The sequence below is a fragment of the Gopherus flavomarginatus genome, chromosome 16, assembly GCF_025201925.1.
Source record: "Gopherus flavomarginatus isolate rGopFla2 chromosome 16, rGopFla2.mat.asm, whole genome shotgun sequence".
In the NCBI taxonomy this organism is placed as follows: Eukaryota; Metazoa; Chordata; order Testudines; family Testudinidae; genus Gopherus; species Gopherus flavomarginatus.
The window spans coordinates 7061422-7081438 of NC_066632.1; the positions used below are offsets into that span (position 1 = coordinate 7061422).

At 62.7% G+C, this 20017-nt stretch overlaps 1 protein-coding gene across 2 annotated transcripts in view; it reads right to left on the reverse strand.

Moving 5' to 3' along the window:
- Nucleotides 1-20017, reverse strand: part of PKN1 (protein kinase N1) — a 50152-nt gene that overhangs the window by 5758 nt on the left and 24377 nt on the right. Inside the window, exons 1-17 of one of the 2 annotated variants that reach the window (XM_050925195.1) lie at nucleotides 19248-19363; nucleotides 17013-17310; nucleotides 12254-12399; nucleotides 9136-9265; nucleotides 7709-7854; nucleotides 7164-7377; nucleotides 6729-6929; nucleotides 5517-5626; nucleotides 4510-4653; nucleotides 4035-4110; nucleotides 3506-3665; nucleotides 2925-3027; nucleotides 2248-2321; nucleotides 1348-1414; nucleotides 938-1029; nucleotides 624-800; nucleotides 140-202 (exon numbers count right to left, since the gene is read on the reverse strand). In XM_050925195.1, the coding sequence (XP_050781152.1) occupies nucleotides 140-202; nucleotides 624-800; nucleotides 938-1029; nucleotides 1348-1414; nucleotides 2248-2321; nucleotides 2925-3027; nucleotides 3506-3665; nucleotides 4035-4110; nucleotides 4510-4653; nucleotides 5517-5626; nucleotides 6729-6929; nucleotides 7164-7377; nucleotides 7709-7854; nucleotides 9136-9265; nucleotides 12254-12399; nucleotides 17013-17310; nucleotides 19248-19292 (2246 nt within the window). In that variant the 5' untranslated portion in view covers nucleotides 19293-19363. Of the gene's footprint in view, nucleotides 1-139; nucleotides 203-623; nucleotides 801-937; nucleotides 1030-1347; nucleotides 1415-2247; nucleotides 2322-2924; nucleotides 3028-3505; nucleotides 3666-4034; nucleotides 4111-4509; nucleotides 4654-5516; nucleotides 5627-6728; nucleotides 6930-7163; nucleotides 7378-7708; nucleotides 7855-9135; nucleotides 9266-12253; nucleotides 12400-17012; nucleotides 17311-19247; nucleotides 19364-20017 lie in introns of those variants that run through there. The other variant, XM_050925196.1, reaches the window with a different exon arrangement.

Below are 20017 nucleotides of genomic sequence, written 5' to 3' on the forward strand. Positions count from 1 at the left end.
CTGGGTTCTATCGCCAGCTATGCACAAAATCCCTTCCCGGCTGTGTGCCTCAGTTTCTCTACCTGTACAGCAGGGTGCAGAGCAGGGAGCCCCATGCTGGACAAGGGAACGTTCCCCCCTCCCCCGTTGAGTCTCTTACCTGTACACTATTTTGCGCTCATGAAGAAACTGCAATCCGAGGACGACGCAAGCGGCATAAAACCTGCAGGGGATGATGGAGGCGGGGGTGGGTGTCAGTGCTACAGCCTGTGCTGGGGCAGCCCCTCCCTGCTGGCTCTGCCATACAGAGCAAACCCAGCCCAGTGCGGGAGAAAGAGTGGGCTGGAAGCCCGGACTCCTGGGTTCCAATCTTAGCCCTGGAAGGGGAAGTGTGTCTAGTGGTTAGAGCAGAGGGCTGGGAGTGCGGACTCCTGGGTTCCATTCTTAGCCCTGGAGGGGAGCAATGTCTAGTGATTACAGCACAGGGCTGGGAGCCAGGACTTCTGGGTTCCAGGCTGGCTCTGGGAGGGGAGTGGTGTCCAGTGGTTAGAGCAGGGGGTTGGGAGCCAGGACTCCTGGGTTCCAGGCCTGCTGGGACTGCCAGCAAGGCCCTGTGGGCTGATGCGTGGCTGCCCTGCACTCACGTGGCCCGCGGCTCAGTGAAGACATCTGTGTGGATGTGCATCATGAGGTCGCCGCCGGCCGTGTACTCCATGACGAAGCAGACGTGCTCCGGCGTCTGGAAGCAGGCAAAGAGGTTCACCAGGAATGGGTGCCGTGAGCTATTCACCGTCTCGAAGATCCGCTTCTCGCACATCAGGCTGCGGGGCAGGGGGACATAGGCAAGGGTGGGGTAAGGGAGACGGTTCCCCAGGCCCCCAGCCCCTCTGCCCCCAGCAGGGGTCTCCAGAGGGGACTGGCTGGATCTCCATGGCACGGGGGGGTGCTGGGCACTCACCTTTCCACCTCGTCCCGTGCCACAATGTCCCCCTTCTTCAAGGCTTTGATGGCGTAGAGCTCCCCTGTGCGGCTGTGCTCGGAGAGCAGCACCTGCAGCCACACACAGCCGGCGTTAGGGGCCGCACTGCAGCAGGGGGCCAGGGCTCATGGGAGGGGAGTGGGGTCTAGTGGTGAGAGCAGGGGGCTGGGAGCCAGGACTCCTGGGTTTTCTCCCCAGCTCTGGCAAGGATTCATGGCACAACTGGGTGCAAATCACTTGTCTGCTGGGAAGGGCCTGGATGGGGTGGGGGGCACGTTAGACTTCCCGCCACACACACAGTGGTGGGGGCTGCAGATGAATGAGTGGGGGGTTGCTAGGGGGGAGGGGCTGGGGGAAGGGGCACGGGTGGGGCTGGGTCCAAAACTCACTTTGCCGAAGTGACCGCGTCCCAGCACGGCCAGGAACCTGAATTCATCCAGCGTCAAAGGCGTCGTCCTGGGGTGCAGAGTCAGAGTGAGAACTGGGCACCGCTGCGGCTGGCAGCCGGTGCGCGGCAGAGAGGGACCTGCGCACCATGGGGCAGGGAGTCCCCTTACCCCTCCCCCGGCCCAACCCTGAGCAAGGGCGGCTGCGAATGGTGCCCCCCTAATCCCCACCCCCTCTGGGGAGAGAAGGGCCCCAGGAGGGATGGGGCTGCTCGCTTCACCCCTGCCCCCCGCACAACCCGACCCCCTCTGTCAGCCAGCCCTGGGCACTGAGAGCCCCTGCTGGAGGCTGAGGGGGACAGGCTGGGACCATGGGGATGGGGTGACAGTGCCAGCAGGGGTCCCAAGAGGCAGCTCTGGGGTAAGGGAAGAGGTCTGTGGGCAGGAATGGGACTGACAAGTGGGTGTGGGGGGCAAGGCAGGAAGTGGGGAGAGGCCTGGGGGTGTGGAGGGGTGGGGCCAGCAGGTGGGGCTGGGGCAAGTGGGGGCGGAATTGGGTCAGCAGGCAGGAGAAGGGCTTGTGATGGAGAGGCAGGGCTGGCAGGTGGGGGAGGGGCCAGTGATAGAGGGGTGGGCTCAGCAGGTGGGGACGGGGCTTGGCATGTGGCAGGTATCAGGCTGGGTTGGGCTCTGTTGCCAGCCTTATCCCCGGAGTGGCTGGGCTTGGAGCAGGGCTGGGAGAAGGGGTCCCCCCTTGCCCTGGGGGCAACCACCAGTGAGGTGCGTGGGGGGACAGCGGCTGGGGGTCTGGGTCAGGAGCAAATGGGGCTGGGAGGGACCCTGTGGTCTCTGGGGCTGGGCAGGCGGGAGATGGGGGGCAGCATGGGGGCAGGGGTCCCTCACCTGTGCAGGGCGCTATTCCCAGGCCTTCGGGTGTCTCCTCCCGGCACCAGCTCCTCATCTCCTGCTTGCGGGCTCTGGGGGACAGACGGGGGAGGGGGGTCAGGCAGACAGGAGCTCACCCAGCCCCCTCACTGCCCGCTGCACTAGCTGTGTGTGTGGGGGGGGGTAGCTGAGATGGCAGCACCATCCCATGGCAGCACTGGGTGGTGCCAAAGGCTGGAGGGGTGAGTCCGGGGGTCAGCAGGGCCTAACCTTCCCCACTGGGGTACAGAGGGGCCCAGCCATGAGGCAGGGAATCTCCATCCACAATCCCTCGCTTCATCTCCAGGGTGCCCATCCCCATGGACTCTGGGTGCAGCTGATGGCAGCCCCGGCAAACAGGAGGGAGCGAGAGTCAGGTCCCCAGTCGCTGGTGTCAGGGGGCCCGTTCCCTCCCCTGGGCTCTGACTGCAGGGAGCCCCAGAGTCTGGCACTGGTTCCCTGTGGGGCTGGGTGTGGGCTGCTGGGTCCCCATAGCTGGTGGCTGGAGCCTACGATGGGCGGTTCCCTGGGTCTGGCACTGCTGCCTGGCAATGGGTGGTTCTTGTGCCTGGCGCCAGGGACCCAGCCCATCCCCGCCACCCTGGAGCTGCTCAAAGGGACAGGACCAGCCCCCCACATAGCAGGGGGAGTCTTACCAGTGCGCCCCTCTCCGGTCGCTCCCCGCCGTCGGCCAGCTGGCCTGGCTGCTCCTGCTGCGGTTTATCAATGTCCAGGTTCAGCTTCTCAATGGAGAAGTCTCTGCGGGGCAGGGAAGGCAGAGTTCAGAGTGGAAGACCCATGGGATCCCCCCACAGCCCCCTCCCCCAAGATCCCTGGAGCAGCTGGAGCTGGGCTGGCGGGTCTGACGACAAGAGATACCTGCCCCCTTGTGATCCCCCCCGTAAGCATTTGTGGGGCAGGCCAGGCAAACCTCCTGCCCCCTTCCACAGCTGGGCGGTGAGGCACCCCCAGGCTCCTGGCAGTATCTGGGCTCTTGCCCCACAGATCTGGGCTCTCCCATCACTCCTCTGGGGGACAGCTTGGCCTGCCTGCTGGGGGTGTGGGGCCCGTCCCTCTATCACTCCACAGCAGGGGGCTGTCCCTGGGGACCTTGCCCAACCCCCACAGTCCGGGCCCCAGAGCGAGGGCAAAATGAGCCACCCAGGGGGCCATGCCAGGTGCAGTGAGCTCCAGCCCCCCACTCCTCCCGCTGCCCCAGGGACCCTCAGGGGCTCACCTGGCCAGGCTGTGGTGGCCCTCGGAGCCGGGCCCGGTGGGCACGTGGGCCGAGGGGCTGTAGGCGCCGGTGGAGCTGGCGGTGGGCAGGAGGCGCCGCAGCAGCCGCACCCAGGTAGCGATGTCGATGTTCATCTGACGGGCGCGCAGGAAGGCCTTGCCTGGGGGGTCAAAGGTCATGGTGGGACTGGTCCCCCCCATACCTCCAGTCACCCCCCCAGATCTGCTTTAGGGCTGGGAATGTAGCCGAACCTGGAGCCTCAGCAGCAAGAGGCTCCGGTGCCCAGTGCCCATCCCCTAGGGGGATATGGGGCAGAGCCCAGTGTCAGCCCCCAAGGCAGGGGGGCATAGGAGGCAGAGCCCACCCCCACAGGGATGAATGGGGACAAGGGGCAGTGTCAGCCCCCAATGGGGGAGGGGGACACAGGCTGGCACCCGGTGCCCACCCATATCTGGGCTGGGGAGTTCACGCAGGAGCCCCCCTGGGGCAATGGGCCCTGCATTTAGGTCCTGCCCCCTCGAGATGGCACCTTGCTGCTTGGAGAAAATCTTCTTCTGCCTCTGGAGCTTGGGGATGCGCTCGATGACAGGGTCAAAGAAGGTCACCTGGGGCGGCAAGAGACCAGGGTGAGAGGCTGGGCCTGGGCAGGAAGGGGAGGGCAAGGACAGGGTGAGGTCACTGCACCCCCCTCCCGCCCGCTGCAACACTGCTCTGTTCCCAGGGGCTATGGGGAAGCTCCCACCCCCCCAGTGCAGTGGGGCCACCACAGGCCACACTCCAGCGAGCCCATGGGGTGACTGGCCGTGTATAGAGGAGTAGGGGCCAAGCAGCTTCCCCCCCGCCGGTGAATTTACCTTGATAGGTGTTGGGAAGGGGACACGGCCAGTTCCCCTCACCCCAGGTTCTGTTCCCTGCTCCCCCCTTCCCAGGACTGCTCCCCACTCCTCCCCCCAGGGCCTGCTCCCCCTCGCTGTTATCCCGATCTCGCCCTCTGCAGGCATCACCTCGGCCAGCAGGGTGCCCTGGGGCTCCAGGTCCAGGTGGATCTCATGGCGTTGGTTGTCCAGGAAATCCTCCAGCTTGAGGTGCTTCAAGGCACAGAGGCTGCGGTAATCCCGCCAATACACCGAGATCTCCAGCTCCCGCGCCTGGGTGGCAAAACCAGGAGTGAGAGAGGCCCCAGGGCCCAGGGCTATGAGGCAGCTGGGGGTGGGGGGCAAGGCAGTGTGGAAGCCCCACCCACCACCTGGAAGCTCCACCCATAACCCACAACCCCCCCCAAGGAGCTGGATATTTGGGCTAAAATGTCCAGCACTAAAACAGTTCCCAGAACTGGAGCCATTATTAAGTTCCAGTGTAAACAGTTTCCCACTGACCTGGGGCCATTTTAACCCCTTCCAGTAGCTGTTCCGGCTGTGGCTCAGCTGAGTTTTGGGCGAGGAGGGGGGACTACAACTCGGTTAGAGCTAGAGTGCAGACGGGAGCTGTCTGTGCCCTGCTAAACACTTCGGGCTGGGGGAGGACCCATCCACACTACAAAGTGTGACAATGAAGCAGAATCAGGGCTGGGCCATGATGGAACCAGGTGCCCTAATGTGCTTAAGAACCCAGGGTCCGGGGGACAGAGCAGCTGAGCACTGGAAGCCCAGCTTTGGTCACTTACCAGGCTTGGATTGGCAGTGCAGCAATCAGGCTGGGGTTGGGGCTGGGGATCAGGACTCCTGGGTTCTATCCCCAGTGCTGGGCAGGGAGTGGGGTCTAATGATTGGAGCAGGGAGGGGGGACGGAGGGCCAGAACTCCTGGGTTCTGTCCGTGGCTCTGGAAGGGAAGTAGGGTCCAGTGGTTACAGCATCGGGTGAGGGGTGCTGAGGGTCAGGACACCAGGGTTCTATTCCTGGCTCCACCTCCCTCAGAGAGGCTCATCTGATTCAGGTGCATGGCTGCTCTTTGACCAGACCTAGCGTCCTGGAGCAGCAGGGCCTGATGGTTGCACCTCCCACCCACACTCACCCTCTCCAGCTCCAGGGCAAAGGTCTGGTTCCAGGCCTGCTGGCCCACAGGCTTCCAGGCTGTCTGCCCCATCACAGTGTTATCCAGCTTCAGCACGGCGCTCACCTCATCTGTGGGGAGAGGCGCACGTCATCCCTTAGCTGTCCTACCACTGCCTCCTTGGAGCTGGGCCCTTATCCAACCCCCCGGCCCCGGCCCCCTTACCATGCCACTCAGAGCAGCATGTCTGGGCGCTGCGCCACCAGACACACTGCTGCACTGCCCTGCAGGAGCATGCAACCCTGCCACCCAGAGCGCTGCACGTGCGGCAGAGTGGCTGCGAGGCGGGGGGACAGCGGGGGAGGGGCCGGGGGCTCAAGGGCCGGGCAGGATGGTCCCGCAGGCTGTACTTTGCCCACCTCTGACATAGTGGGTACCACAGTAAATGCTATTATACCAATAGCTACCACGGGGTGCTGTTACACAGCCCGATGCTCTTTGCGTGCGAGTAAGTGTTCAGCCTCGGGAGACACGCTGCGTGTTGCTGGTGGCACTCTCGTGCCCATGCTTCACAAGAGAGCTGCTGCAAGCGGCAGGGGAGTCTGATCCCAGCCTGGGTCTCTCCAGCAAGAGTCAGTGCTTGGGGCAGAGTTGCTTCCTGGGCATCAAGAGTTGGTGCAGGGCTGTGGTCCTGGGCTGCCCTGAATGCTACTGTGCCCACCTCTGCCCCAGGACTGGGGCAGCGACAATGAATTGATTTCATTGAGGGACTCCCCAGACTCTGTGTCATGATTTCTCCCCCAAGGGGAAACCGCCCTGCCTTGTGTGTGGGGGTGTGCCTGTGTGATAGTGCTAATGCCCCCCGAATGCCTGTCAGCTGACAACTCCTTACAACCACCCCCTGCCCTCCACAACAACCATCCTCCACCTCCAAGCCAGCCCTGTGCTGAGGCAGACAGAGTCTAATCCATCTCCCCGTCCCCTATCCCACACAGCACCCCCGATCCCCTCCCCTCTACAGCACCCCCCCAATTCCCTCCCACATCCCTCTGATCCCCCTCCCCTGCAGCACAACACCCTCCTTCGGTCCCCTCCCTCTCTGCAGCAATCCTACAGGATCCCCTCCCCCATCCCCACCTGCATCCGTCCAATCCCCTCACCCAATCCCCACTGCAGCACAACACCCCACCCCCGGGTGTTCCCAGTCAGAGGCTGGGGCCCTGGCTCACTCACTGCTGAAGTCGTCGGACTTGAGCACGGTCCGGCCGCTCAGGCTGCCGCTGCGGCTGTAGAGCCCCCGCCCAGGGCGGTTCATGAAGATGGTGCGCACCTCGCCGGGGTTGTTGCAGGGCAGCGAGACAGTACCACCACGGGTCCGACCAGGCACCAACTCCAGCAGCCCACTGCAGCCCAGCAGCTGCACCTCCAGCATCCCTGGGGAGGGGGGGAGTTAGAGCAGGGGGCTGGGAGCCAGGACTCCTGGGTTCTGTCCCTGTCTCTGGGAGGGGAACGGACTAGTGGTTAGAGCAGAGAGAGGTTGGGAGCCAGGACTCCTGGGTTCTATTCCAGCTCTCTCGCGGACTTGCTGCTCCCCAGGGGGTATCTGGGGGCTGGTACCTGTGGGACGCTAGGGGACACTTCCCCAGGGGGGCCGGTACCTTGGTGTACCTGTGAGGGGCGAGGGCTTGCAGAGCGTGCTGTACTGGTTGTGCTGGTAGGGGGTGTTGTTGCGGGTGCTGAAGGCGGATGAGGTGGCCATGATCAGCTCCTCCTTGATGAGGCAGCCCTTGGGGTGATCCTCGGGCAACTCCCCCAAGCGCCGCTCCAGTGCCAGGCGCAGCAGGTCCAGTTTCTGGCTCGACTCGGTCAGCTTCGCCTGGGCCTGCAATAGGCATAGTGTGGGCACAGCTCCAGAGACCCCCGTGACCCCACATGCACTCATCGTGCCCCCCGTGGCCCTCCAGGCATCTTGGCCTTGCGCCCACAGATAAACCCTAGCCCCATGCACCAAACCACCCCCGATACCCCCTGCTCCCCCCTACAGCCACCTCTGCTTGCTGCCCTGGGACCTCGTCCTCCTCAATGGCCCTGTGGAGAGGGGATTAGAGGGGGGCAGTACCTCAAGTGATAGCCCTGCGGGGGAGGGGTTGAGGAGGGTTCGGGGGGGGCAGTATCTCAGCGATGGCCCTGTGCAGGAGGGGGACGGACAGTACCTCAGCAATGGCCTTGCGGTCCGGTGTCCTGGCAGAGCCCAGCAGGCGCAGCACGTTCTTAGCCCCCTCGGACACAGCGTGCTCCACGCGGAAATGATGGCGCAGCTCCTCGATGCGCAGCTCCATGCAGCTCAGGTCCAGATTCCCTGCAGGGGGGGACGCACAGTGCTGGGTCAGACCCCTGCCCTGGCTGGGGAGCTCCCGGCTAGGGGTTGGGGGGTAGACCCAGAGGCCCTGCCCTGCAGCCATAGAACAGTGAACAGGACTCCTGGGTTCTATTCCGACCATGGAAGAGGAGACGGAGCTGAGTTTCATGACTGTGAACTCAAACAGCCCCCATGTCCCACCCCAGAAGTGGCTGCATCTCAGCACCAGGAGAGAGGTCCCTGTATAACTTGTCTCTGTGCCGCACCCCATAGGTGGCTGCACATCTAGGAGCTGGGGCGCATCCCAGTGTCCTGTCCCATTAACCCCAGCCAATTCCTCTCCACGGGTCTCAGCTCCAAGGGGCTGACCGGTGAGCACCAGGCTAGGAATTAATGATCAAAGCCAGGCTCACTGCTCCTTGGGGGGCTCTGGAGAGAACGGAGCGCCTCCCCGGGTTGCCGCCTTCCCTGCCCACCCTGCATAGCACTAGAGCTGTGCCCCCGTTTCTCCCACAGCTGTGCCTGTCCCATGGGCCTGGCTGTAGCCAAAGCTGCCAGGGTTCCCTCCCACTGAGCCGCGTTTGGAGGCAGGGGGGATGCAGCTCGGGAAAGGCCAGGCCTGGAGGGCTGGGAAATGGGCTGCAGGAAACAGGGTGGCTGTGGCTTGGAGCGGGGGGTAGGGTGGGGGCCTGCAGGGGCCCCAGTGGACCTGCAGTGATGGTCCGGCTGGCACGTGGACGGGTGCAGCTCTGGGTACAGGCAGCAGCAGGGGACTGCCAGGGTGACGGGTGCTTGGATCAGTAAAACGCCCTGGTGCAGAGCTGCCAGGAGAGGGGCATTGGCAGAACCACCTGGGATTTGTTGCGGGGAGAGGGATAGAGCCAGAGTTGCAGGGGGGCGGGGCAGCCGAGTTGAGCTACCTGGGTGCTGGGGAAGCCCTGACCAGGGGGATCCAGTGTTAGGGGGGATCCCTGCCCCCTACCCTGTGGCTGGGCCATGCGACACCAGGGGGTGGGTTCGCTGGATAAACACCTCCCAAGTTGACAGGGCTCCAGGATCTGCCCACCAGGCCCCACAGCGGTCTAGTGAGCGAGGCCATGGGGAGCAGAGGATTGTGGGAGTTTGGGCAGGGTGAGTATCTACAGCAGGAGCTTATGGACACACCACCCTGGCCCCCACCCTGCTGCTCATCCCTCACCCCTCCTTGTCTCCCCACCCCCCAACTACCCCATGCCTCATGGCTCCCCAGCCTATTTCCCCTCCCCCCACTGCCCCTCTCACCTTGCACGTCCTCGCCCTCAGGTGGCACCACGTCAGCCTGCGCAGCTCTGCGGATCTGCATGCGAATGATATTGATCTTGGTCTTGCTGTCTTGCAGCATCTGCTGGGCCGTTTGCAGCAGCTTCCTGTCCTGGGGGGCAGACAGAGCAGGGGGTTGGGAGGGCTGCTGAGCCCAGAGCTGTCTGAGGAGCTCCCTCCATCCCCCACACACACACACGAGTCCGAACCCCCATAGCAAGGGCAGCTCCCTGTCTCAGCCCAGCCCTTGTGGGGCAAACCCCTCGTACCCCCTGAGGGCTGGATGGGCCCCGAGGAGCAGGATCCCCTCTCTCCACTATGGGGGAACTCTGGGGTTTGGGGCATCACCAGCACCTCACCCCTCCCTGCTGCTTTCCCCGTATCTCCCTGCCAGAGCCACAACACTGTCACTACCCCTGGGGGAAACTGAGTCACACAGTGGGGACGTGCCTGGGAATAGCGCGGCGTCCCTTTAAATAGTCTGTCAGTCCTTGAGTGGTGCGCACTGGGTTCTGTGCCACAGCAGCAGCGTGGGGGGAGCTGGGTCTGGCCTGTGCCATGAGGGAGCAGCTGAGGCTGGGCAGGGGGCAGCTGATTATTACTGGGGGAGACCCACACAAGAGGGAGAAAGAGAGAAGGGCTTGGGGCTGGCAGACAGCCAGGGAAGTGGCGGGCGGGGACAAGCCTGGGGCTGGCAGGGAGCTGGGGAAGGAAGGGGGCTGATGAGGGCAGAGGGAGGGACTGGGGAGGCTGGAGAAAGGAGGGGAGCTGAGAAGGGCAGGGGAGGGGCTGACAGGAGGCTGAAGAAATGGGGGTTGGGGGGCTGAGAAGAGCGGGAGGGAGGGTTGGAGAAAGGAGGGGGCTGAGGAGGGTGGGGGAGGGGCTGACAGGAGGCTGAAGAAGTGGGGGCTGAGGAGGGGCGGGGGGGCAGGCCTGGGGCTGGCGGGAAGCTGGGGAAGGAAGGGGGCTGATGAGGGCAGGGGGAGGGGCTGGAGAAAGGAGGGGGCTGAGAAGGGTGGGGGAGTGGCTGGCAAGAGGCTGGAGAAAGGGAAACTGGGGGGGGCTGAGAAGGCGGGGGGGTTGGAGAAAGGCGGGGTCTGAGAAGGGCAAGGGGAGGGGCTGGGGGCTGAGGAGGGTGGGGGAGGGGCTGGCAGGAGGCTGGGGGGGGGTTGGAGAAAGGAGGGGTCTGAGAAGGGCAAGGGGAGGGGCTGGGGGCTGAGGAGGGTGGGGGAGGGGCTGGCAGGAGGCTGGGGGGGGTTGGAGAAAGGAGGGGTCTGAGAAGGGCAAGGGGAGGGGCTGGGGGCTGAGGAGGGTGGGGGAGGGGCTGGCAGGAGGCTGGGGGGGTTGGAGAAAGGAGGGGTCTGAGAAGGGCAAGGGGAGGGGCTGGGGGCTGAGGAGGGTGGGGGAGGGGCTGGCAGGAGGCTGGAGGGGGGGTTGGAGAAAGGAGGGGTCTGAGAAGGGCAAGGGGAGGGGCTGGGGGCTGAGGAGGGTGGGGGAGGGGCTGGCAGGAGGCTGGGGGGTATTGGAGAAAGGCGGGGTCTGAGAAGGGCAAGGGGAGGGGCTGGGGGCTGAGGAGGGTGGGGGAGGGGCTGGCAGGAGGCTGGGGGGGTTGGAGAAAGGAGGGGTCTGAGGGCAGGGGGAGGGGCTGGAGGCTGAGGAGGGTGGGGGAGGGGCTGGCAGGAGGCTGGGGGGGTTGGAGAAAGGAGGGGTCTGAGGGCAGGGGGAGGGGCTGGAGGCTGAGGAGGTGGGGGAGGGGCTGGCAGGGGGCTGGAGGGGGGGTTGGAGAAAGGAGGGGTCTGAGGGCAGGGGGAGGGGCTGGGGGCTGAGGAGGGTGGGAGAGGGGCTGGCAGGAGGCTGGAGGGGGGGTTGGAGAAAGGAGGGGTCTGAGGGCAAGGGGAGGGGCTGGGGGCTGAGGAGGGTGGGGGAGGGGCTGGCAGGAGGCTGGAGGGGGGTTGGAGAAAGGAGGGGTCTGAGAAGGGCAAGGGGAGGGGCTGGGGGCTGAGAAGGGCAAGGGGAGGGGCTGGCAGGAGGCTGGGGGGGTTGGAGAAAGGAGGGGTCTGAGGGCAGGGGGAGGGGCTGGAAGCTGAGGAGGGTGGGGGGGGACATGCTTTCACTGTGGTTAAAAGGTCCCCCAGGAACCACACACTGGCTGGGGGTTGTGGTCTGGGACGGTTGGGGGTGGGGGGCTGTTGTATGCTTAGGGGGAGGGGCAGGGCCATTGGTGGGGTCCCTTTGAACCGGGTCTTTTATGGGGTTAAATATAAACTCGCTGCTAAAGCCAGCTCCCTCCTACAGGCCCTGACCCCCCCATGAGCCCCTCCATCAGTGCCCCAGAGCAGACGGGTGGGAACTGCCCAGTGGGGTGGAGGGGCTACATGTCTTCTCTCCTCCCTCCATGTCCGTTCTTTGGGGCTGGAGGCCTCTTTGGGAATTCGGTCCCAGAGCCTCCAGGGCAGGGGAGGGGGGATGTGAGGGGCAAGGAGCAAAGGGGGCAGGCAAAGGTGAAGGAGAGTGTGGGGGGAGGGGAGAAGGAAGAGGAATGGGAGGTAGGTTGGAGAGGCAAAGGGAGCAGGGAAGTTGGGAGGCAGGGGGCCAAGGGGGGCTGGGATGGGAGAGGAGCTTGGGGGGTGGAGAGGCTGAGGGGAGGGAGGTAAGTGGGGGAGGAGGTGGGTTGGGGGCCAGGTGCGGAAAGGCATGGGGAGAGGAGGGGAGGGGAGGTTGGGAGCAGGCCAGGGAAGGGGGAGGGGAGAAGTTGGGAGATGGGGACAAAGGGGCAAGGGGGTTGTGGTGGAGAGGTGGGAGAATGGAGGTTAGGGGGCAGGGTGTGGGTTGGGGCAGAGGCCAGGCAAGGGATGGGGGGCAGGGGCCAGGCAGGGGAAGGTGGGATGGGGGGCAGGGGCCAGGGGCCAGGCAGGGGAAGGTGGGATGGGGGGCAGGGGCCAGGCAGGGGAGGGTGGGATGGGGCGCAGGGGCCAGGCAGGGGAAGGTGGGATGGGGGGCAGGGGCCAGGGGCCAGGCAGGGGAAGGTGGGATGGGGGCGGGGGCCAGGCAGGGGAGGGTGGGATAGGAGGCAGGTGGAGGAGGGGGCGGGACCCCTCACCTTGGTGGAGCCATTGGCGTACATCTGGATCATGTTCTCTGCCCCCTGCTTCACCTTCAGCTCAATGTTCAGCTGCTTCTCCAGCCCAGCCAGGCGGTGCTTGTTGGCGGCCGAGCGGCTCAGGCTGTTGGGCGACTGGGGGGCATCTGCAAGGGGGAGGGGAGAGGGTCAGCAGTGCCCGGCAGGGGGTAGCCCTACCCCTCCAGGACCCAGGAGCCCAGGGCGGGGCTAGCAGGGGGCTACGGGTCAGGCTTGAGGGGCATCAGCAGAGCCAAGGTGTCTAAATGCCTGCTGGGGAGGGAGGTCGTGCCCCCCGGGGGGAGGGGGCTGGATGAGGCAGGGGAGGGGCATTCTCACCGACCTGCCCCCATCTCTGCTGGCTGGTCCCTCACTGGGGCTGGTTCCGGCCCTGCCACGCTGGCTTCATTCCTAGGCTCACATGGGTTAACAAGAGCATCAGTCCCGGCCCACCCCCAAACGGGGTCTGCACCCAGGGAGAAGGACAAAGTAATGGTGTGACGGTTTCCTCTGGACTCCCCAGCTCTGCCAGTGCCCCTCAATCCTGACCGGCAGCTCACTGCTAGCCCAGCCCAGGGCTCCCCACACATAGGCTATCTAGGGGATCTGGCCCGCTGTCCAGAGGGAGTTTGACTTAGGGTCACATTTGAACCCAGGGCCCTAATGACAAAGAACTCATCCTGGCCCCAGGTGCCTTTACCCTGCAGGCACTGGGGAGGAAAGCCCCAGTATCTGGCTCTTGGGGGAGAGTTGCTGGGAGCTGAGACAGGAGGTTTCTGTCTTTCACTTGGCTCAATGCACTTAAAACATCTCATTAAGCGGAGAGGGTCAAATCCCCTTGTGCATGACACAATCCCTGCCATGCCCCACCCCAGAGGCAGCTGCATTTTTTGCACCAGGAAGGGAGTCATAGAATCACACAAATGTCAGGCTCGAAGGGATCTCGAGAGGTCACCTAGTCCATCCCCCTGCACTGAGGCAGGGCCAAGTAACCCTAGCCCGTCCCTGACAGGTTGGTCCAACCTGTCCTTACAAACCTCCAACAACGGGGATTCCACAACCACCCTTGGTTGCCTGTTCCAGAGCTGAACTCCCCTTGGAGTTAGAAAGTTTTGCCTAATATCCAACCGAAATCTCCCTTGCTGCAGATTAAGTCCATTGCCTCTTGTCCTACCCCCCGGGGACATGGAGAACAACTGATCCCTGTCCTCTTTGTAACAGCCCTTAGCATATTTGAAGACTGTTCTCAGGTCCCCCTCAGTCGTCTTTTCTCAGGCTAAACATGCCCAGCTTTGAACCTTTCCTCACAGATCCGGTTTGTTAAACCTTTGATCATGTTTGTGGCTCTCCTCTGGCCTCTCTCCAACATGTCCACATCTTCCCTAAAGCGAGGCACCCCAAACTGGACACTGGACTCCAGCTGAGGCCTCCCCAGTGCCAAGCAGAGTGGGACAGTCACCTCCCACATCATACATACGACACTCTTGTTAATACACCCCAGAATGAGATCAGCCTTTTCAACAGCCTTTTTCACACTGTTGACTCACATTCGATTTGTGATCCGCTATAACCTCAGCTCTTTCCAGCACTTTGCCTGCCTAGCCAGGTATTCCGTTTTCTGGTTGTGCATTCGATTTTTCCTTCCTGAGTGAAGTACTTTGCACTTGTCTTTACTGAATTTCATCTTCTTGATTTCAGGCCAATTCTCCAATGTGTCACGGTCGTTTTGAATTCCAATCCTGGCCTCCACAATGCTAGCAGCCCCTCCCAGCCTGGCGTCAGATGCAAGTTTTATCAGCACACTCTGCACTCCGTTACCCAATTCATTAATGAGAATATTGACTAGAACCGGGCCCAGGACTGACCCCTGTGGGACCCACTAGACACGCCCTCCCAGTCTGACTGCGAACCATTGAGACCTGCTCTTTGAGTACGGTATTTCAACCACTTGTGCACCCACCTTAGAGTATTTGTATCTAGACCACATTTCCCTAGCTTGCGTATGTGGGACTGTGTCAAAAGCCTCACTAAAATCAAACCATATCACATCTACTGCTTCCGCCCATCCACTTGGCCGGTAACCCTGACAGAGAAGGAAATTAGGTTGGTTTGACATGATTTATTCTTGACAAATCCATGCTGCCTATTCCTCTTAACCCTACTGCGCTCTAACCGCTTACAAACTGATTGGTTAATAATTTGTTCCAGTGTCTTTCCAGCTATCAAAGTCAGGCTGATCGGGTTCTCCGTTCCCCTGTTAAAAGACAGGTACTGCGTTTGCCCTTCTCCCTCCTCTGGGACCTCCCCAGCCCTCCAGGAGTTGTCAGAGATAATTGCTAATGGAGGTGTGATTGCTGCTGCTAGTTCCTGAAATAGGACGAATTGCACTGGGCCCTGCCGACGAGAATACACCTAACTTCTCGAAATATTCCTTAACCTGATCATTCCCTAGATTGGCTCATGTTCCTTCCCCTGATTGTTAATACTAATTGTGCTGAATATCTGCTCTCCATTAATCTTTTGAGTGAAGACTGAAGCGAAACAAGCATGAAATGCCTCAGCTTTCTTGATGCCACTGGTTGTTTGCTCTCCTTCCCCGCTAAACAGAGGACCTGCACTTTCCTTCATCATCTCTTGCCCCAAATGGATTTAAAGGGTCTCTGCTTACTGCTGTTTATGTCCTTGGCTAGATGTAAATTCATTCTGCACCTTAGCCCCTCTGATATGGTCCCTGCAAGCTTGTGCTGTGCTTTTGTTCTCCTCCTGGGCCATCTGTCCCTGTTCCCATTTCTTGTAGGTTCCTTTCTGATTCTCAAGTCGTTAGCGAGTCCCTGACGGAGCCATCTTGGCCTCTCCCTATTCCTCCTCTCTTGCCTTCAGCTCGGGATGGTTTGCAATTGTGCCTTTAACACTGGCTCTTTGACAAACTGCTCGACTCCTTCATCCTGGAGATTTTCTCCTGATTGCCCTTATTCTGCTGCTTTCTTTCCTCAGAGTCCTGAAATCTGTTAGTTCCCGATCGCTTCCACCCAAATCGCCTTCAGATGCAAAACCAATTTGGTCAGAATCCCGGGCTGCCCACCCTCCACCCCCTCGTCACTTCCTCCCCTTCGTGGAACAAACAGCTGGCCCCAGCACGTCCCAACAATTGACTGGAAATTCTGTGCTTTGCCCTGTGTGGGAGATAACATCTCCATTCCGACCAGAGCATGTGTTTGGATAGTTCTGTGATTCCTTCTAGAAATGCCTCCTCCCCCTGGCTGGGTGGTTTAGAGGAGACCCCCCACCAGGGCAGCACCCCCCCCCTTTATCTTTACCCAGAGACTCTCAACTGGTCTGACGGACGCCTCCTGCTAGCCCTCAGAGCAAGCCTATGTATTCTTGTGTAATGCACCAGCTTCCTTTCCCCCGGCCTGGCCTTCCTGAACAAGCTGTACCCCGTCCCCATGTCCCAGTCACGAGACTTATCCCACCACGTCTCTCTGAGGCCGATTAAGGCATAATGAAGCAGATGGACTTTCTCGGGGAGGGAAGGGGCACTCGGGGCTGCTGGGCTGGGAGGGGCTGTTGCAGGCACCGGATAATTTGTTTTTCTAGCTTAATAGAGGAAGCAGCCGTGTCGCTTCCTGCCTCAGACCCCCCGGCTCGCGCCGCGATTTGCTGCTGGGGCAGGTGGCATGTAGTGGCTTCCTGTTATGAAATCCCAGTCATTGGTACAGCCCTGGCACCGCACAGGGGCCTGGCACTCAGGGAGCTCAAGTCAGACACTGACGGGGGCAATTCCCAGCTGGATAGGGAGGAGGGAGCTAGTGAAAATGCTCCTTGGGAGGAGCTGTGGCTGTGACCCACAGGGTCTGCACTGCCTCCTAATCCTCCTTGGGGCCATCTCAGCAATGCAGCCTGAATCTCCATGGCAGGGCAGTTCAATGGGCCCATCTACCCTGGTATCCCGTCTCTGATGGTGGAGGCTGTCAGCAACCGCAGAAGCAGGCAAATCCCCACAGGGATGGGGGAATCCATTCTCAGGGCTGAGCCCTCCTGCCCCCGATAGCTGGAGAGCTGTACAAAGAGCTGCCCCACCCCAGAGGTGGCTGCATCTTGGCACAAGTGCTAACACTATGACACCACACCACGGGGTGGGGGCTCCCTGCCAATCCTGCGGGTGTTCAGAGGCCTCCATTCCAGCCCCAGACACCAGACAACCCCCCCAGCCTGTTTGAATCCTGCCCAACCCTTGGCCTCACTGAGACCTAGTGGTGGGAAGTTCCGCTGACCAATGCTGCCGGGTGATGGAGACTCCCCTGGGTTCTGTTCAGCATTTGCTGCCTTGTGGTTCCCTTCCCTGCTTCTTGCATCGCATTTCAGGAGGAAGAGTAGTGCCAGACCCTTGATGAACCCCAGCTACTAGTGGGGTCCGCCTGGCACCTGCCTCCTCTCCAGGACAGATAGCCCTGAGATAGCAGCATCCCAAGCCTCCCTAGCACTCAGAGCACTGAGCCTTTACCCTGCAGGCGTGCGGGAGGGATCTCCAGTCTCTGGCTCTTAGGGGAGAGTTGCTGGGAGCTGAGACAGGAGGTTTCTCTCCTTTACTTGGCTCAATGCACCTAAAACATCTCATTGGGCCCCCTGGCATTGACCCCCTGTATGACCCCCGTGTCCTCCAGCAATGACCCCTGCTCCGTGCCCCCCCAATGACCCCTGCATGTCCTCCCAGCCTCCCGCCATGCCCCTGCCCCCTGACCTCCACTCTCCTCCGGCTCCTTGACCATGATGTGAGCGTCCAGGTGCTGCAGCCGGCAGTGCAGCTGCTGCAGTTTGCGGTCGGAGCCACGCAGCAGGCTCTCCACGCTGGCCAGGTTGCGGCGGTCGGTGGTGGCCCGGCGCAGGTTCTCCGCCCCCTCCTTGATCTTCAGCTCCTTGCGGATCTCGCGGCGGATCCGCTCCTTTTCCTCATCCAGGCGCTGCTGGACACTGCTGGCCGCCAGGTCGGGGCTGGGATCGAGCGCCAGCTGCTCCAGGAACGACCAGCTCTGCTCGCCCTGCGGGGGAGAGCGCAGGTGAGGGGCCTGCAGCACCTGGCCCTGCCCCACTCCCATGGCTGCCCCCTGATAGCCCCCTCCCTGCAGCCCACCTCCACAGATGCCCCCCCAACAGTCCCCTCCAGGCTGCCCACCACCACAGCTGCACCCCGACAGCCCCCTTCAGGCTGCCCACCTCCACACCTGCCCCCCAACAGTCCCCTCCAGGCTGCCCACCTCCACAGCTGCCCCCCGACAGCCCCCTCCGGGCTGCCCACCTCCACGGCTGTCCCTGATAGCCCCCTTCCTGCTGGCCATCTCCACGGCTGTCTGCAGACAGTGCCCTCCCTGCCACTCACCACCACAGCTGCCTCCTGACAGCCCCATCTGGGTTGCCCACCTCCACAGCTGACCCCAACAGACCCCTCCTGCAGCCACCTCCACAGCTGTCCCCCAATAGCGCCCTCCCTGCCTCCCACCTCCACGGTTTCCCCCTAACAGTCCCCCACCCCCTTACAGCCTCCTCCCTGCCCCCTCCTTGGCTGCCCCCCAATAGCCCCTGCCCTGCCTCCCACCTCCACAGCTGCCCCCTGACAGTCCCTTCCCTGCCTCCCACTTCCACAGCTGCTCCCAATAGCCCCCTCCCTGCCACCCACCCCCTGACAGCGCCCTCCCTGCTGTCCCCCTCCACTGCTGTCCCCCAACAGCTCCCCCCACTGCCCACCTCCATGGCTGTCCCCTGACAGTCCCTTCCCTGCCTCCTACCTCCACAGCTGCTTCTAATAGCCCCCTCCCTTCCACCCATGCCATGGCTGCCCCCGGTAGCCCCCCTCCTGCTGCCCACCGCCACAGCTGCCCCTCGATAGTTCCCCCTGGGCTGCCCACCTCCAGGGCTGTCCCCTGACAGCCTCCGCTCCCGACAACCCCTTCCCTGCCACCCACCTCCACAGCTGCCCCCTGATAGCCCCCCACCCCCTAACAGCCCCTTCCCTTGGCCCCCACCTCCACGGCTGCCCCCCGACAGCCCCTCACCCTGACAGCCCCCTCCCTGCCACCCACCTCTACGGCTGCCCCCAACCCTTGACAGCTCCCTACCCACCCCTCGAGACTCGTGCATCTGCTGGCCCAACGGCCCTTCAATCCCCCCTGTGCTCATAGCCTCCCCAACCCCATCCCAGCCCCCTGTCCCGAGCTCAGTCGGGGTCTGGGCAGCGCCCAGTGCTATCAGGGGCCTGATCTTGGTTGGGGTCTGGGCAGTGACTGGGGGGGTGGGGGTGATCCCAGTTGGGGCCTGTAGGCCCTACTATAAAATGGACAATACCAGCTCCTCTCTGGGCACAGAGATGGCTGGGAGAGGGTCTCTGGGGAGGGGTCAGTTGGGGGGGCGTGGGGGGTCCTCTGGAAATCTGCATCCAGATCCAGCCCAGCAGGCTCCTGGCCCCACTGCCAGTGGGATTTCCACCCCTCCCACCCCAGGGCACTGGGTAATCAGCCCTGGCGCTGCAGCCTTCCACCCCCCGGGACATGGCATAGCCGGGGGGGAGGCTCCTTAGTTAACAACGCGCCACCCCAGAGCTGCCATGGCCTCTCGGAGGAGCAGCGGGGGGGCTGACTAGAAGATGGCGGCGTGGGGGCAGAACCTTGTCCCTTCCTCTCCGCCCCTCCCCCCTCAGCTGTTTGCAGGCAGCTGGCGCAGTAGCAGAAAAGCACCGTGCCCCCTGCATGGTGCCACCCAAGTATCAGTCCCACCCTGGCTCTCATCCCCCGTCAGGCCCACACGGTGCCCTGCCTTGCAGAGCCATATTTTATTTTATGGGATGAGAGTTGGCTGATTCCCCTCCCAGGGGGAATCCCACAGCCCCTTTGCCAGGCTGGGCCACCCTTCCCATCTCCACTGTGCCAGGGCAGCAGGATGGGGGCAGTTTGTGCCCGCCTGGGGCTCCCACCCAGCCGGGTACCTCCAGATCGTGCTCAGAGCAGGAGTCTGACTCGGAGAGCGACATCCTGGCCCCAGGGGGATCCAGGCCGGGCCCCCAGTCCGTCCCTGGGTCCGTGCGCTGGGCCACACCCAGCCTCCTGCTGCTCAGAGTCTATCCCTCCCCGCCCCCCATGTCACAAAACCACTTCCCCTTCCCGCGCCTCGCAGCACTGCCTGCAGCCACCCGAGCACCTCAGGCTGGGCCTGAATCCGCCCCCGCCAGGCCTGGGCCAAAAGGGTTAACAGGGAAGGGGGAGATTCCCTCAAGTGCAGCCCCCCAGAGCCAGGGTCAGAGCTTGGCTGACCCCCAAATGCCCCCAGGGACAACCCACTGAGTGCCCACCCCCAGGGACCAAACGGCTCACCCCACGCCCTCCAGAAGTTCCCTGAACCATGCCTTAAGTGGCTGCAAACTGCAGCCCCCAGACAATGCTCCGCCCCAACATGCTGCCCCCAACTCTGCACACAGGGCGCCTTGACACTGGCCAAGCTCCCCCTAGAAACATCCCAGGGCAGAGCCCTCAGGGCCCCAAAACTGATCCCAGCTGAACAGCCCCGTTTGTCTCACACCAGAGGTGGCTGCATCTCAGCACAGGGTGAGGGAATCCCTGTATAGACAGCTCCCCTGTCCCACCCCAGAGATGGCTGCATCTCAGCGACAAGTGAGGGATCCCTATATAGACAGCCCCCCTGTCCCACCCCAGAGGTGGCTGCATCTCAGCTCCAGGTGAGGGATTCCTGTATAGACAG